The sequence below is a fragment of the Calonectris borealis genome, chromosome 4 (assembly GCF_964195595.1).
Source record: "Calonectris borealis chromosome 4, bCalBor7.hap1.2, whole genome shotgun sequence".
NCBI classification, from domain to species: Eukaryota; Metazoa; Chordata; class Aves; order Procellariiformes; family Procellariidae; genus Calonectris; species Calonectris borealis.
The window spans coordinates 58,959,477-58,977,018 of record NC_134315.1 but is presented as its reverse complement, the minus strand read 5'-3'; the positions used below and the strand labels follow the sequence as shown (position 1 = coordinate 58,977,018).

Genomic DNA, 17,542 nt, shown 5'->3' with positions numbered 1-17,542 from the left:
ACAATAAAGACAAAGATATGAGACAGCTAAGAGAAAACTGGAACAGTCAAAGGAACAACCAGAGGATGAGAGAGGCTGAAAGGATGACAGGAGCCAGGAGGCTGAGCTTTGCCGCGTATAGCAGGAGCTAATGAAGTGTGGAGTCAGTGCAGGGTGAAGTAGCTCAGACAGTGGTCAGGAGGGAAAATCAAAGGAGCTGTAGTCAGAGTAGAAGGAACAGAGGTAGGAAAACCAAGAGGAGCAAGGCTGATGGATCACCAAGTGGATGGTGGGGCTAACTGATGGGTCTTGGTGTGATAGAAGAGAAAGTACCAGAGGAGGAGGAATAAGGAAGTGGAAGAGCTGAGGAGACTATAAATAATACCCTCTGAAGGCAGAAATACCAAGCAGTTAGAAAGAGAGCAATCAAAACCAGCAGCAGTGTCCTGAAACTCGGAAGTCTAGAATGACAGCAAAAAAACAAGGAAAGGCAGCTGCTGAAAGACAATAGTATAAATCCCCCGAAAAGAGCTCAGGCCAGCAGGAGGCCAGCAAGAAGAGACGAAACACGGTAGTTCAGAGCTGGTGTAACAACCAACTGTAGCAGAGAGAGGCAGACACGCTTGGGTAAAACACGGAAGAAGTTAAATTCCAGGGGTCAGTGAAGCACAGTTCCTGAAAGGAGGGATCTGGAGCAGCCATGTAATTGAAAAGTGTATTTGTGTCTTACTGCTGCTCAGAGAAGGCAGAAATGCAGAAAAAGCTCCATCACCAAAATACTTCCTAGAAACATCACAGGCTCCCTCCACCCACTCATTGTCCTGTTCTAATACAGCAGCTATTTTGACACCCATTTTAGGTGAAAGACTAACATGGAAATTAGGAAAGGAAAAGGCCTTAAACATTCGTCCACACATTTCTATTTTCCTTACTCCAACCGCTAATTCATTTTCTGTTCCGGCAGCAGGCAATTAATGGAGCTACTTTCTGCTGTCATGTCTAGGTCATATAACTACTTGATTTTTTCCAATTGATCCAAGGCCAGCAGGATTCTGTCCTACAACTACACTGCAGGGATATTTTTAAAGGACAGATTTAGTTATTTACAAAGACCTTTCCGTAACTGTTTTTAAAGACAGAGAGCGTCGGTGTTCGGAAGGTCAGAAGTTTTGTTCTCATCCATGGAATAATAAAGATGGGCAGCTGCTGGAAGACACCTCAAGAAGCCAATCACTCACCCCAAAACAAGGACAGACATATCTGCAGATTTTAACAGGCATTTCCCTAGCCTGTTCTTAAAGCTGCACACAGCAGAAATTCCATCACTGCCATAGACCATCTAGTCCAGTAGTCAACTATTTTACTCTCAAAAATATTTTTCTAGTATTATCCCAACTCTTCCTTGCTGCTATTTAAGCTCTATCTACTACTGATGCAGAAACAAAATTACTCCTTTCCTTTCATACTTACTTTATGCCTCATACGCTTCGTAGTTAAAAGTTCTGCAAATATCTCAGTGTGATGATGTATTGCTGCACAAAAGGCAAACATTCCTCTTCAGCTTGCAGGGCAGCAGAACCCAAGGACTTACTCTGAGGAATCCCACATTTCGTCAGTTATTTTGCTTAAGTAGCATTGGTATTTTGCACTTGTTCCTAGAAAGAATAAACCAGTCTACTTTTTTTAGGGCACTCTTTTTGATTTGTTAAGATCACTATGCATCCTAATTCTGCCCTCCCAGCAGTCTCTGAGTTTTATGATTTCTGCTAATTTACTAAGTACTCCCTACTCAATCCAGGTCACTGGGTGTTGAACAAAACTCACCGCAGGACAGACCTCAAAAAAAAAAAACTTTCCACTTTGATAAAAGAATATCAACTAATCAGTAAACACTCTCTGAAAATGGTTTTCAAAGTACTTTTGCATCCAGCTTATAGTCATTTCAGCTAAGCCAAGTTTCCATAACATGCAAGACAGTATCAAAAGCTACAGCCTAAACATCTGCTTTTCTTCTATCCACGGGGCCCATAACTCTCATGTATGGCTTTTTCTTCCTATGAGTTATTCTTTAAAAATCCAAGCTGGCTACTCATCCTTTTGCCATTTTCTTCCAGGTGCTTAAAATGCTTCCCCCACTCCCCAAAACTTTTTCTTCAGACTGAAGTTAAGCTTATTCCCCATCCCTCAACACTCTCCATCCACATTTGAAGACAGATGAGGTACTGGAAGGCTGAATATAGTGAACACATTACCTATCATCCAGGAGCTGTCAGGAATAGCTAAAAGTTCTGAAGTTGTTTCAGCCTGTCTGCTAAGTAACATAGAAAAAGTTTAACTTTCATGGTTTACTCTAGAATAACCCAACCAGTCTGAGTCCTTTCAAAATTTTCTTTCCCTGTTTCCGGCTAAGAGCGTACAATTACCACCGACAACAAAGGGATACCAGTCCTCACCTCAGCATTGATCTTTGTAGTGAAAATTGATACCAAAAAAAAAAGAAAGAAATTACAAATGTCAGTCTTTCACATGCGTAAGGCAGCAGATGATACCATATTGATCTGATTTACTCACAGCTAAATACTATTTCTTGCAGCCTGCAGGTACAATACTCTAAGAGCTTTGACATTTATAGAACCCATATGGGATAGTTACATGATGAAGTGAAACTCCACCTTATACCCAAAGAACATTAATAACTAAACTGATATCATTAAACAGGAGCTCGGCAAGTTGCCTTACAGATTCAAGATACTAGATATCAGAATGCAGTGCCTCGCATCTATATCACCAATTAAAACGTGGTGCAAGTCAGACACGCTTGACTCCCATTATAGTGCTACAGCTGTTGCTCTAAAATGAGCTCATGGTCTCAGTCCAGTTCTTAGCTGACGGGTATCCATGTCAAACAAAAAGGACACCAGCACAATTAATTCTTACCAAAGAAATCAAATCACCTAGAAACTCTCATATTTCTAGTAGCTGCTTCCCATGAAACACTACCCTTTAAGAAGAGTTCAATGCACTAGTTGTAGTGTTTGCTGTTACTGAAATCCAGATTTATCCAGATTTCTCTAATCATCAGCATAGCTAAAAGGCCTCAATGCGACTGCAGAGCATTACAAAACGTTGTCCTTCTAAGATTCTTACAATTGTTCCAATTCCTTTCTTGTAATGGTTTCAACCCTCTTTAACCACGTTCTGGAAGAAAAATATTCTAAAGTAACTGCAAAGTTGAGAAGCGGCAATTAGAAATTCTAAAAATAGGTTATTGCTGCAACCCTTTTTGTGAGGAAAATCATAACGCTGAAGGAAAAATACAATCATCACATTCACAAACGTGCAATACCAATTACATTGTCACAGACATTGCTATGCTGTAGGAAAACAGTTCCCATTGTAGGCAGCCTTTCCATGCATGTCAGGAAAATAAGTGAGAATTGCTGTCTTCCTCATACCCACGTTGGCTCCCTGTATTGGGAGCAGCAGAAGAAATTTAGGATTGTCTCAGTTTCTAAGACTGTAACTCTTAAGAATTCTAATATCTAGTGCTTCCTAATTCATATATTAAGAACATGTATTAATGCATATAAAATACACAACTGGAACTGGAAATAGATAGATTATAGTAACCATATCAAGCAGTATTTTGTGAACAAGTATCCAGCTTTGCAAGTAGTTAGCTGAAGCACCTTCAGTCTCCTAAGCAAAATTCCATTAAGCACAATATATTTAGAATTAGAATGCTGTAAATTAGTAAGACAGTCTAATGGCAGTGCTTAAAGATATTCTGCATCAGTCTAAAGTGTCAGTTTTATTTCAGGCATCAGTGTGGACTCCTTCATACCAGTAAATAAACTTACCTGTAAAAAATATTACAGGTTTTAGTTAACAATTACACATCTTTAAAAAGTTGGTATTTGGACTTACAAAAAATGCCACGCTTATCTTTACCAGCAAGAGTATTTATCAGTATCTCCTCAAAATGGCTGGAATGTCCCCCTCCCTGCAAAAATTATTTCAGTGGCACAGATCTTCCAAACGTCTCAATTCTCTGAGAAGCCAGGAGGGTGGTTAGCAGAACTGCTACCTTGGGCTTCTGGAGGGCAGAACTTGGCCTGTTTAGGGGCATGGTTGACAGAGTCCCTTGGGAGGCAGTCCTGAAGGGCAAAGGAGTCCAGAAAGAAGGCTGGACATTCTTCAAGAAGGAAGTCTTAAAAGCACAGAAGCAGGCCATCCCTATGTGCCGAAAGATGAGCTGGCAGCGAAGACGACCAACCTGGCTGAACAGAGAGCTTTGGCTGGAACTCAGGAAAAAAAAAGAGAGTTTATGACCTTTGGAAGAAGGGGCAGGCAACTCAGGAGGACTACAAAGATGTCGTGAGGTTATGCAAAGAGAAAATTAGAAGGGCCAAAGCCCAACTAGAACTTAATCTGGCTACTGCCATAAAAGACAATAAAAAATGTTTCTATAAATACATTAACAACAAAAGGAGGGCTAAGGAGAATCTCCATGCTTTATTGGATGCAGGGGAAACATAGTGACAAAGGATGAGGAAAAGGCTGAGATACCTAACGCCTTCTTTGCCTCAGTCTTTAAGAGTGAGACCAGTTGTTCTCAGGGTACCCAGCCCCCTGAGCTGGAAGATGGGGACAGGGAGCAGAATGAAGCCCCCACAATCCCAGGGGAAATGGTTAGCAACCTGCTACATCACTTAGACACACTCGAGTCTATAGGGCTGGATGGGATGCACTCGAGAGTACTGAGGGAGCTGGCAGAATAGCTCACCAAGCCACTTTCAATTATTTTTCAGCAGCTTTGGCTAACTGGGGAGGTCCCAGTTGACTGGAGGTTAGCAAATGTGACACCTATCTACAAGAAGGGCCAGAAGGAGGATCCAGGGAACTACAGGCCTGTCAGTCTGACCTAGGTGCCAGGGAAGGTGACGGAGCAGATCATCTTGAGTGCCATCACATGGCACGTACAGGACAACCAGGTGATCAGGCCCAGTCAGCATGGGTTTGTGAAAGGCAGGTCCTGCTTGATCAACCTGATCTCCTTCTATGACCAGGTGACCCACTTAGTGGATGAGGGAAAGGCTGTGGATGTGGTCTGCCTGGACTTCAGTAAAGCCTTTGACACTGTTTCCCACAGCATTCTCCTGGAGAAACTGGCTGCTCATGGCTTGGACGGGTGCACTCTTCGCTGGGTAAAAAACTGGCTGGACGGCCGAGCCCAAAGAGTTGTGGTGAACGGAGTTAAATCCAGTTGGCGGCCGGTCACAAGCGGTGTTCCCCAGGGCTCAGTTTTGGGGCCAGCTCTGTTCAATATCTTTATCAACGATCTGGATGAGGGGATCGAGTGCTCCCTCAGTAAGTTTGCAGACAACACCAAGCTGGGTGGGAGTGTTGATCTGCTGGAGGGTAGGAAGGCTCTGCAGAGGGACCTGGACAGGCTGGATCAATGGGCTGAGGCCAACTCTATGAGGTTCAACAAGGCCAAGTGCCGGGTCCTGCACTTCGGCCACAACAACCCCAGGCAATGCTACTGGCTTGGGGAATAGTGGCTGGAAAGCTGCCCAGAGGAAAAGGAACTGGGGGTGCTGGTTGACAGCCGGCTGAACATGAGCCTGTATCAGAAATAGTGTGGCCAGCAGTAGCAGGGAGGTGATCGTGCCCCTGTACTCGGCACTGGTGAGGCCGCACCTCGAATACTGTGTTCAGTTTTGGGCCCCTCACTACAAGAAGGACATGGAGGTGCTGGAGCGTGTCCACAGGAGAGCGACAAAGCTGGTGAAGGTCTGGAGCACAAGTCTTATGAGGAGCAGCTGAGGGAACTGCGGGTGTTTAGCCTGGAGAAAAGGAGGCTGAGGGGAGACCTTATCGCTCTCTACAACTATGTGGAAGGAGGTTGTAGCGAGGTAGGTGTCTTCTCTCAAGTAATAAGCGATAGGACGAGAGGAAACAGCCTCAAGTTGCACCAGGGGACGTTTAGATTGGCTATTAGGAACAATTTCTTCACCGAAAGGGCTATCAAGCACTGGAACAGGCTGCCCAGGGAAGTGGTTGAGTCACCATTCCTGGAGGTGTTTAAAAGACATGTAGATGTAATGCTAGGGACATGCTTTAGTGGTGGACTCGACAGTGTTAGGTTTACGGTTGGAGTCGATGATCTTAAAGGTCTTCTCCAGCCAAAGTGATTCTATGATTCTATGTTACTGTTCCACAATTTGCCGAAGTCTAGAAAAAGTACTGGGGGAAAAAAAGGAAACCAGAATGCCTGGTCTTTTTTATCTAGAGGTATTTTTCAGCTTAACTCAATTAAGTATAAGATCACTTGGATTGTTAAGGGTTCATATATGTATATACTAACTTTCAAAAGCTACACAGGTTATGTATCTCTTCCTAACTATATTGACCAGGCATCATCACTCAGAGATTATACTAAAACCTACAGAGGAGCCATGGATTCAGTATTTTCTCCAGCAAGGGAGCCAGAAAATCAAGATCTCTACACTTCAGCCTGATTCTTTTTGTTGCATTTGGAAGCAGGCCAAACTTCTGTTTTTAATCATGGAAAGATGTGTTCCTATAAGATCTGCTTTACCTTTATCACAGTGTTTCAATTTTGTTTTTAATTTCCCACCCCACAATCTAGTTCAGTTCACCCTAGAAGATATGAGCACCAAACACAGACGGATATTATCACTAGTTACAGGAAGTTTTCTTTCAGTCACTGAAATATTCCTGTTGCTATCCTAAACCCCTACAGTAGAGGCCACCTGCTGTCACCTATAAAGAACAGCAGACATTTACAGAAAATAACCAGCCTTTCTTTAACTGAAAATGGGATTCCTATAACACATAGCAATACCTCTTCTTTGCAGTTTATTTGACAGTGCTCGGTAGAAATTTGTCCTTGGGTGACCAAGAAGCCTCTAACCCACACCCAAAATGAACCAATCTCTCCAGTTGTGCATTCTGACATCTTCCTACCTAGCAGGCTCCTCATTTCTGGGTGTTCTGTCTTCTGCTCTGCATTTGTTTTCCTGGTTCTCTCTGTGCCTCATGCTTTGGCAGAGGATCATACCAGATCTAGTTCATAGTCTGTGACCAAAGAAACACAAGGGATCATTTAACCTTGTTTGTTGCAGACAGTCATTGTCTTACTCTCCCCAAACCATCTTCTACCTTGCAATTATAAGTCCGCTTTATTTGTTCCAAGTTATGTCACCCAGCATGCAATTATAATCAAATACATTTCATAGACCACAGGCATTCAACTATGCCATTAAAACCACTGTTTAAGAGTACGCTTGTTTAGAATCAGCTGCAAACTTGGAGGCTGACGCTGAAGTGCAGTGGGACAAGTACCAAGCCGGAGGGATCTCGATTATACTCAGTGAAGTGACTTTATGGTTCGACCTCCCTCTCAGATGTATTAAAAAGTTGACTTATGTAGCCAGTTATTTACTTACATAGTATCAATACTCTCCCTTGAAGATAAGCATATGTCTCACCAAAACCAGAGTGACCAAAAGAGAACTGGAAGACTGGAAACTCTGCAGTTATGAGCCTCATAAACCAGCTTAAGCTACCTTAAATCTTAATGACAAACATGTAAGATGAGCAAATGCAGAAGTCACATTGCATGTAAGAATGAGGGAGTGGAAGTGACGTATCCTGAGCGCAGATGATTAACAGCCAGCTCAGAAGTTTGATTAAGTATGTGAACAGTAATACTTACTTCACAATTATGGGAATAAACAATGTTTCTCACTGACAATTATTATACAGATGAAAATAGTGCTTCAAACATACATGGCTTGCAAAAAGAGATTTATGGAGATTTAGAGGGATCTTTCCTTCCCCCAGAATGCAATACATTACTTCAATGAAACGTGATAGTAACATTCAATCTTTTAAAATGAAGACAAAGTAAGTTGGAGCCTCGCCTCTCACACAAAAAAGCAGCAGCTTCAGGAGTAAGTTTTCTTGGCTAGTGATAACAGTCTGTCATTTGGATACAGTAGAAGTTCATGGAAAATATGAGGTTTCTTGTCCCTGATATTTTAAAAAAAAAAAAAAAATCATTATCCAATAGTGAAAAATATAGCTGAAATTATGCGGTCATGGTATGGTAGGGCATCTCAAGCCTGGATGTAGAACAGGCCATGCACACAAGAAAAACTTCAGAAATTGCATAGAATTCAAATAATTTTGTAGAAAATAAGTTTTATTTGGCTCCTTTCGTACACTTTTTCAAAAAGAAATGCACACTCATACAGTTTGCCTTTCCCAGTGCATGTCTGGATTTGCTCACATAGAGCCATTAATATCAAGGCAAAAGGTGCCTTTGAAATAATTTCAGACACATTGTATTTTGACAGTAAAGCATCCAAAGTTACTAATTTCCTAATTATAACTTGGAAAGAAACATTTCAGGTGTTTCTTCTCCGATTCACACATATAAAATTGTCCCACACAGGGAAGAGGAGACAGACCTGCAACAAAGAACTGTCAAGCCAATGGCTAATACTCATTTCAGTATTTCATACTGAGTTGGGATATAAAAGAAAAACCCAGCTAGGTAACTTGCTCTTTTCAAAAGCTCTAAAACAGAAATGATAAAACATTGCTTCAAAACTACAAATCAGCCATTGGTAGTCAGAGCTTGTTTGCAGAGAAAGCACTCTTTCCCCAGTTGTTTCTCATGGCTGGGTCTCTTTCCTGTTGATGGTGACTATGGAATTTGTTTCTTGCTGCTGCTTCTTAAACACTTCATGAAGAGGAGTAAATTCAGCTCGGGCTTTCATACATCACAAGAGGTACTAACCCATCAAGTAGCCCCTACAGAAAAAAATTAAGTTAGGAAAAAAGTTAGCAAACACAGGCAGCACTACTCAAAAATAGAGAGACAGATGGTCTTAAAATAAAAGCTTCAGACTGCCAAAAACTCTGCTATCAAGGCTATTTAAAACAATAAATCCTGTCCAAAGTACAAACTGGCCAGCTTAAATACACACTCCTTCCTCAGTTGATTTTCTTCAACAAACACTGAAAATGGAATAGCCTGTTCTCAACCCAGCTTTGGTAATTGTTTGGAATTTTTGAAGCCCAGGTTACACCTATGAAAGGTTCTTTATTTGTACCCTTTACACAAACTACCAGTGTTAAGATATTTTCTGGCACTCAACACAACTCTGGCCTCTTTTTCTCTTCCATTTCTCCGAAGCCCTGTTTCTTTAGTGAGTTTAAGAAAGAGAACCATTAAGACACATGTGTACTCAATGAAACAAGAAAATATATAGCATCAAAAAAGCAGGAAAATATAGAGCAGGTCCCTACCCAGCTACCTGCTACCAGGGAACCCATCACTTCCATGTTACGAAACAAAATTTTTAACTACACTGCAGAAGTTAAAAAAAAAAATTTAAGAAAGGAGGAATGACTGTCATTGTTAAGTCAACACCTCATGAAGCTACACCAAAAATTAACTACCAGTACCTTCAAATATCAGGTTTCAGCTATTCTGAATAACATAGATGGACCGAGAAACAGAGAGGGGGAAAAAACCTGAAAATGCTGCATTTGGATTTTGCATAGCCTGAAAGCTCCAGATCTTTCCTACTTTTTGATCTGTGGATATAGATGTATTAAAACATCACATATATTGTATGCTTCAACATTACGTTCAGTTTTCCAGAAAAAAAAAAAAAAAAAACAAACTGAGACATCATCTTTACTTTAGGACTGCTTTGGATGTTTCCAAACACTAGTTACTGCTGTCATCAGTTCTTCTAGTTATGATCTTCCATGTAAACTATCACTATAAAGTACTCATTTGCCTTTCTTCAACTTCTTTGATACTTGCTTCTTCCTCAAAGCTCTACTTTGTAATTACTTTTACTGACCAGTACATACTCAGTCTACCTTAAAATTCATTGTAAGTCAGACTCATCTTCTGACATACCAGGAACTGTCACCTTTTTTTAACCACAGCACAATCTTACAGTAGCTGGCCCCAAAAGCATCCCACCTTATTCAAGGTTGCTTGTTCCAAAAATGCGTCGAAAAAAGCAACTTATAGCCAAGCTGCAGATCTTTAGCATACCTCATTGTATTTTCTGTTACTCTTAAATCTAACATAGGCACACATGAGCCACAAAATAGAAGAAAAGCTGAAAGAGTATTAAATCACTTACGGTAATTTCATCCTCATGAAAACTCTGGCCATGAAGAAGCTCAAAAGCACGCTGACAAATCCAATAAAGAGCAAAAGAAACCTATTCAGCTTGGGGATATTTGGTGCATTGGATCGATCCAGAATTATGAATCCTAGGCCGCCCATTGTGAAGAGGAAGCTGGATGCGAGCCCTTCCATAATATATTGCCCATTTACTCTAAAGAAAAAAAAAGGGGGGAAGGGAAGACGAGAGAGTCAGAAAAAGATTAGTTTTAAAGAAAATAGTTGCATTTCAAACCCCATCTACTCCACCTTTTTCCTATCCTTGTAATTAGCAATACTAGCAACCTCATAAAATTGGCATGGATGAAACTACTGTGGATGCTAATACAGAAATGAAGATTATCATTATTGTCTCATATCCTGAAAACAAACAATTTCATCTTCTTTCATGTTGTTTTCACTGAATTGTACTAAAGTGCTATCAACTCCCTGCAGTAGTCTGATTCATCCACACTGCAACAACTCAAGCCAGTTTGAGACATATACTACATCTAGTCCAAGTCAAAATCTGTGCATCAGACATGTCACAGACCTCACAGATTCAAAGAACTTTTTTGGTATTTAACAAAAACCATTATTTGTTTCCACACACATAAAAACCACAGTTACAAATGTAGATTTAGCCCTCTTCAGACCAATTTGTTACTAAGCAGTGTCTAGCTTATTTTCAGTAATAGAAGCAAAAGACTCAAAGAAGACACTGTTGTGACACATTTGTAACTGTGTTCCCCACCCACAGACACAAGAGTCCCAATTACATCAGAGTTTAAAAGGCCAGAACCAAAAGTTCCACAAACATTACGTATGCTGCTATGAAATACGACCAAATGTGTCTGCATCCGCTATGAAACTCAACTTTAAAAGCAAGGGTTTGGAAGAGAGAGAAGTACTGCCAGCTCAAAACTTTTTTCTTACCAGACTTTTCTGGCAACTTTTTTAAAAGTTTTAGAAGGACTGAGTTTTTCTACTTCCATTGATTTCAATGCTGCTTTTTTTTTTTTTTTAAATATTTGCAAACTAAGGACTAATATAGAACAGATCCTGCCTTGCACAGAGAGCTCAAAAAAAAAACAGATGCACAGCTCCATAGGACAGGTTTATTCACTTGTGCTTAGGCATTTGCAGCACCTCGCTTGCGGGGGCAGAGCCCGGCTCCCACCTGTATGCCAAGAAGGCTACTGGCCTCTGATGTCCGTGTTCGTCTGTCATCGACCCCACGCTGGGAGGTTCCACAATCACATCGTAGATAATCCCTGTGGGGAGAGGAGCAAGCACGGCCTTTGACTCACAGCAGCAGACAGCGAGAACCGTTTTAACACCGCAGGAACGCTCGAGTTGGCCGAGGTTCGCGTTCTACGACCGACTTGGAGCCGGAGAAGCGGTCAGCAGCCGCAGTAGCTCTGCTGCCCGGGGCAGGGGCCAGCAGCCCGCCCCGCAGACGAAGACCTACTCCGTAGGCAGGGTCTCCCCCTCACACCGCCCGCCCCAGCGGCCCCGGCCTCACCTCCGGTGATGAGGAAGTAGGACACCACCACCAGCGCGTAAACGGTCATGGCCGAGGGCATGTGCACCCAGCTCGGCCGCTTCAGCTTGATGTTGGGGCACTCAAGCACGGCGAAGGGCAGGCGGTACAGCGTCTCCATGGCGGCGGTGCGGCGCGGCGCGGCCCAAGGGACAGCCGCAGCACCGCTGCTCCCTGCCCGGCTCGCCCCGCCGCGGCCGCCCTCCGCCACCGGACACGAAGGCGGAAACGGAAATTGGCTGCCGCGTCCTGACAGGGGTAAATTAACAAATTAAAAAAAAAAGCCAATCTAAACGAACGCAAAAGTGACGCCCAGGAGGGAACGACCGGCATAACTTACAGCCTTTTTTTGCTGCGCGAAAACATCTGGAAACGCAGGCCGCCCGCCGCCGGGCCATCTGTCCATCTTCCTCACCTGCCAGGATCCAACAGCCCTGACGTGTCGGTGCTGGGTAACAGCGAGGAGCTTGGGGCGGGGCAAGGGGCGCGGGCCCCGCCCCCGGGCGGGGCAGCCACGTGGCCGCCCCTTCCCGGGTCCCGCCGGGCCGGCGGCCGCGGACACGCGTGTGCGCCTATGGATACATAAGCGCTCGCCACCAGCCTCACTTATGGAGTACTCCCCGTGCGGAGGTGCCACACCGGCCCCGCAGCCGCCGCCAAGGGGCGAGAGCGCTCTTTGGGCAAAGCACCCCCCGGGCGCTGCGGCAGTTCCCTGGCAGGGGGAAGGAGAACCCGCGTCCCGGGTGTGAGCTTGCAAGGCCGGGCTGGGAGGCACAGGCCCAAGGGAAAGAAAAAGATCCAGGGCAGGCCTCACCCGAGGGCCTGTGCTGGCAGGGGAGCGGGGCCGGGATGCCCCTTGCCGGCACCGCGGGATGTGGTGTCCGTCCCGGCCCGCAGCCGGAGGAGACCAACAGCTGCACGCTGGGACAGGAGGGACAAAGGTGCATCAAACCAGTAGCTGCTGGCAGCAGGCGGGGTACCTGCGTGTGTACAAGCCGTCTTACACACTCCTGTAAGTCTGCAAACAGCTCGTCAGCCCCAGCCAGCAGCAGGGCCAACCTGCCACTGTCCTCCCCTCAGCTGAGGCTCAGTATCGAAAGGAGCACCCAGGCAACATGTAAGGGAGAACAATTCCCCCTTTTGAGTGGAAGTGTCCAGTTCCTCTTGCTTCATGAAGAGGGACAGGGGAGAGCCCTTCTCAGAGCAGTTCCTGTCTTCTCTATACATTTATTTGAGCTGAGGTCAAGTCTCCTGACAGCACGGGAAGTGTCTCCTTCAGAAAAGGCACCTGACAGCCAGGGACTGTGAGTTTGCAGGCAGTTGACCCAAGGCACCAGCTAGCTGCTGCCGAAAGGGCAGGTCTTTCCATCAACTCAGTTTGCTGCGATACTTCTCTTGGCTGATTGCACAGCCGGACAACCTTCAGAGCTAGGCATGGTGTGAACAGACGGCGTACAGTCAGGAGGAGAAATCTGCGCACATCTGAGAGCCACAGCCTGAGCAGACTCTACAAGTGATCTTAGAAACTCTTCAAATGGCATCCTCAATGCTCCCAGTAAGTCTGCACCCTCAGTAGTTTATTTCTCCTCCTTCCTTATTCCAGTGGTTGAGCTCACTACTTTTTGAAAAAATGGTTACCTAAAAATCCCAAAGATTTGTTTTTGGTAAAAATAGATACCCAGTTCTTGTCATACCAAGTTCCAAAATTCAGAGCTGGGGGTGAGGAATATCACTGCACCCACAGGTAATGCAAGAATTATCCTGAGTGTGTTAAAGCACTGCTGGATAGTGTTAGAGGCACATTTACAGTTCCCTCCATCCAACAGAATGAAGCAAAGCAGCAAAACAAGCCCATTTCCACCTTTTACAATTGCTTTTCACATTATCATTACATCCTCAGTGATAAAGATCCAACAGAACTTTGCTTCAACTTTCAATACCAGAGGCCTAAATTGCTATTTAAAACCTAATTCTGGAAGCCATTAAAGGTCTATCCCACCTGGGCCCCGGGGCTCTGCGTGTATCGTACCCGTAACTGCTGATCCAGGAAGCACCTAACAACGAACAGAATACAACAGCTTTCTTCCAGGAGATCCAGATGTAGCAGTATGTAACCGTCTGGTGGATATAGCACTGGCTTCGAGAAGTCAGACAATTCCCTCCCCCCCTCAGATTTGAGTAACAATAACTACAGCACATGCTGTTAAAAAAAAGGTCTACCTTAGGCCCATACCAGCTCCCCTCTCTTCATCTGACAATCTCTCTTCCAGTCTTTAGCCATAGTCTCCCTTTGCTGGCTTTTCTTTTTCAGATTCCTATCTTTCTTCTGAGCCAAGTCCTCCGATGACATCATACACAGCTGCTGCCATGAAAAAAACCTGCACTGCTCAAAGTTACTCCAACCCCTCTACAGAACTGTGAGTCAGTCCTGTTTAACCGGACCTGCTTCCACCTGCTTGATTCCCTGTCTGCAGGCAGCACAGAACACAGCCTGCTGTCTGCAGGTAGCACAATAAGTGTCCTGACTTTTGGGTTCTGTTGCACCAAAACCCAACTCTGCATTTAAGAAGCTGTGAGAAGCAGCTCCTACCAGCTTTGACTAGCACATGGAATGACAGGACACAAGAAAAGTGGAACTTTCATTTATTGGGCTGAAACTACAAATAGTTTCACTTTGACTTCTGGCTCTGTGCTTGTGCCTTCAGCACTTTGACAACGATCTTCTGTTCCTCAATAAGAAAAGCTCGTTTGATTCTGGAAAGGAAAACCAACAACTTTAGGACATATATCCACTTAAGTGAAAAAAACAAAAATAAGACAAAGTTACAATTAGTTTTGCTGTCTCTTTGCACATGTGGTGTTAGTTCCACAATTACATAAAAAGAGAAACCATCGATGTTCTTGCCGGCATCAAAAGACAGGGACAGCGGCACTGTATGAATGTGGAAGTTTGGGGAAGAAGGCCCAGAGTGCCTGCAAATTTAGGGTGAGTGGCCTGTAGGCAAGCAAGGTAGTATCTGATGGCTGAACACTGGAAAAATTACCACCTTCACTAACTTCAAAGGCAAAAGGCAAAACTCCTCACTGGCAACCTAATTTAGCTGTTCTTAAAGTCAGAACTGGTGTGACCAGTCGTGGTCAGCATTCTTTATTAGAACTACAGAAAACTTTCTGTGAGTCCAGTTATCAAAACAAGAACAGTTCCCCTCTCAGGATTAAATTTTCTTTGCACATAAACAGAGAAAACCCTGGCAGGTCAAGTCATGCCTAAACATGATAGGACCACCATGCAGACGGACCTAAGTGACAGTACTTGCATCAACAGCCTATTTGATGATTTCAAGTTAAAAGCACAGATATACCACACGCTCTTCTACCTTGAAACATTAAAATGCCATTCCATATGCATTTGGTATATATTGCTACTGTCGCACTACACAAAACCTACCAAAGCTGCCTATACAGATGCAGCAGAAAACCTGCCAATTATAGGGAAGGAGGTGACTGTGGTTTTTGGTTTAGGCAGAGTAAGAATAAGGCATACTCATATATTAAAAATGGCCTACCAAGCTCATGAAGTGTTTGGGAAAACACTCAGAAAAAAATTGGCTTTTAACACATAAAAGTCATGCTACGGATTTGCAGCTGTAACAACCCGTCTTCTTCTAAACCTAATGCGATTTAGCTTAGAACTCACACAAACAAAAAAAAAATGCTGGCAAGATTTGCACTACAGATGAAAAAACTGGCATTGGACTGCTGACTCTGGAGATCTGCTTTGATTACCATTCATAGAGATAACATATTCTTTGTAATACACATTTTTTCCTCCAACTTGCCAAGGACATACAGGATGTACAGTTGTTACCCAATAAAATTGAATTCAGCGAGGCCCAGCAAAGGCCATCTTAAGGCTTAACCACATAAAGATGCTTAATATGCAATCAATCAATATCTCTGAATCCCAAAACACCACAAAAGCCAACAGCTCAACTGATCTTACACTCCTATCTTTGCATAAGACAAAAGAATAGGACAACAGAAGAGAAAAATCTTTATTATGGGGGCTGAATATAAAATCAAAATCTACAATGAACAGACCGTTTAGCACCAAAGCACAGTGCAGTAAGAAATCATGAAGAACATAAACTCTCTACAAAGGAGCTCCACATGCAGTAACTAGCTCAAATCCAAGGAGCAAAAATTGCACACATCACTGCTAATGTGCGCCATGCTTACCCCCTCCATTTTACTACACCAATGTCAGACAAGAGTCTTCAAAATTTTGGCCCACATTATGAAAACAGTGAGATGCAAAAATCTCATACGAAGTATTTTCAAGAATAAAGTTAGCCTTCTGTAAGCTTACCTGTCACGGACACACTTAGCACACATGGAACCACCATAGGCTCTGCTAACATGCTTTTTCGTTTTTGACAGCCTCATAAGAACTTTAGGACGCACAGCACGAACCTACAGAAAGCAAAAATGAGAACTGTATCATAAGATAGTAATTTTAGATAACAGCCATATTAAGAAAATTCACTTTCATAGTGTAAAAAAGCAGCACCACCTGAAATTGACTATTCAAGATGCAAAAATGTGACAGCTTGTTGTACCTGCCACCTTCAGCATTCCTAAGCTGATCTTTTCATTCTGCCACAGGGGTTCACCAATAGATTCATCAATTCAATAGATTCATTCATTGAAAAATTGTTTATAAAACAGATTGTTTTCCCAAGTGTAGGAACTGCTCAAAGACAGACATTACTCAAGCATTCCCATCGCTGTTAAGAGCAATGGCCTTACACCAAAATACATTTTGGAGAAAAATATCATGTTAAAAACATTCATTCCTTTTTGCTAGAACTGAAAGTCAAACTTGGCTTACGTGTTTTTTTTAAAGCCTACCTAACAGGTCCAATTTAGACTTTTAAACCTGCTACAGAATCACCTTGGTCTAACTCTAAACATTTCAGCCAGTTACAACTTATAGAACAAGAAGGTTCAGATATAACAGCAATGAGAATCACAAGCATTAAAAAAGCACTTATTCTTTTAAGCTTTCAAAGCTTGTTTTACCAGTTAAACTTCACAACATTCAGATAAGAATATTTTAAAGAAGAAAGTTGTTCGAACAAGAATTCATCAAGAAACAGGCATAATGATTGAAAAGGCTCTTTGTACGGAAAAAAAGATTGCTGTAAAAAAAATGCTATGCCAGTAAGGCTAATACTTACACCACGAAGTCTTCCTGGGCATATACCACATGCTGACTTTGGTGCCTTCCCTACTTTCTTGGTGTAAAGGTAAACAATCCTGTTCCCGGGTGTTCGGGACCTAAATACGGCAGAAAAATACTCTGTTAATTTAACAATCAAAACTTAAACTTAGCTTTCTTTAAAATTAAGTTTTCTTAGAAACTACATCTTACTTACAGTCTGGTCTTGTTGGAAGCTGTGTTGTAGGACAACCTACGGCGGTAGGTCAGGCGCTGAACCATTTTTTACACCTAAATTAGTCAAAAACAAAGCAGCACTAGTTTAAGGGCTCAATGTCCAGATGGAAGTTCACATATCACAACATCACCTGCACTGAAGCACCAAGTTAGATTTCAATCAGCAGCTGCTGAGTCTGTATTAACAAAATTAAAGCATTTCCTCATCCACGACAGACAACACAGCTACATTAAAAAAAAAAAACCAAAACATGTGATAGTGGACTGAATGTGACTTGCAACAAAGATTCATCCGAACCAACTTGAACGCAGTTCAACATCCCGGTGTTGCCCGTGT

At 43.0% G+C, this 17,542-nt stretch overlaps 2 protein-coding genes across 5 annotated transcripts in view; both read right to left on the bottom strand.

The window, feature by feature from the left end:
- Nucleotides 1–8,191: 8,191 nt before the first annotated feature.
- OSTC (oligosaccharyltransferase complex non-catalytic subunit) lies at nucleotides 8,192–12,247 on the bottom strand. The gene is made up of 5 exons (XM_075149751.1): nucleotides 12,088–12,247; nucleotides 11,730–11,996; nucleotides 11,385–11,478; nucleotides 10,182–10,379; nucleotides 8,192–8,826 (listed from the first exon to the last, which is right to left on the bottom strand). The coding sequence occupies exons 2-5, from the start codon at nucleotides 11,866–11,868 to the stop codon at nucleotides 8,808–8,810; spliced, it is 450 nt and encodes a 149-aa protein (XP_075005852.1). The 5' UTR covers nucleotides 11,869–11,996; nucleotides 12,088–12,247; the 3' UTR covers nucleotides 8,192–8,807.
- A 2,126-nt stretch (nucleotides 12,248–14,373) lies between these two features.
- RPL34 (ribosomal protein L34) overlaps nucleotides 14,374–17,542 on the bottom strand; it is a 350,268-nt gene continuing 347,099 nt past the window's right edge. For 3 of the 4 annotated variants that reach the window (XM_075149753.1, XM_075149754.1, XM_075149756.1), the window contains exons 2-5: nucleotides 17,186–17,259; nucleotides 16,988–17,087; nucleotides 16,117–16,220; nucleotides 14,374–14,501 (exon numbers count right to left, since the gene is read on the bottom strand). In XM_075149753.1, the coding sequence (XP_075005854.1) occupies nucleotides 14,417–14,501; nucleotides 16,117–16,220; nucleotides 16,988–17,087; nucleotides 17,186–17,250 (354 nt within the window). In that variant the 5' untranslated portion in view covers nucleotides 17,251–17,259 and the 3' untranslated portion in view covers nucleotides 14,374–14,416. Of the gene's footprint in view, nucleotides 14,502–16,116; nucleotides 16,221–16,987; nucleotides 17,088–17,185; nucleotides 17,262–17,542 lie in introns of all 4 variants that reach the window. The other variant, XM_075149752.1, reaches the window with a different exon arrangement.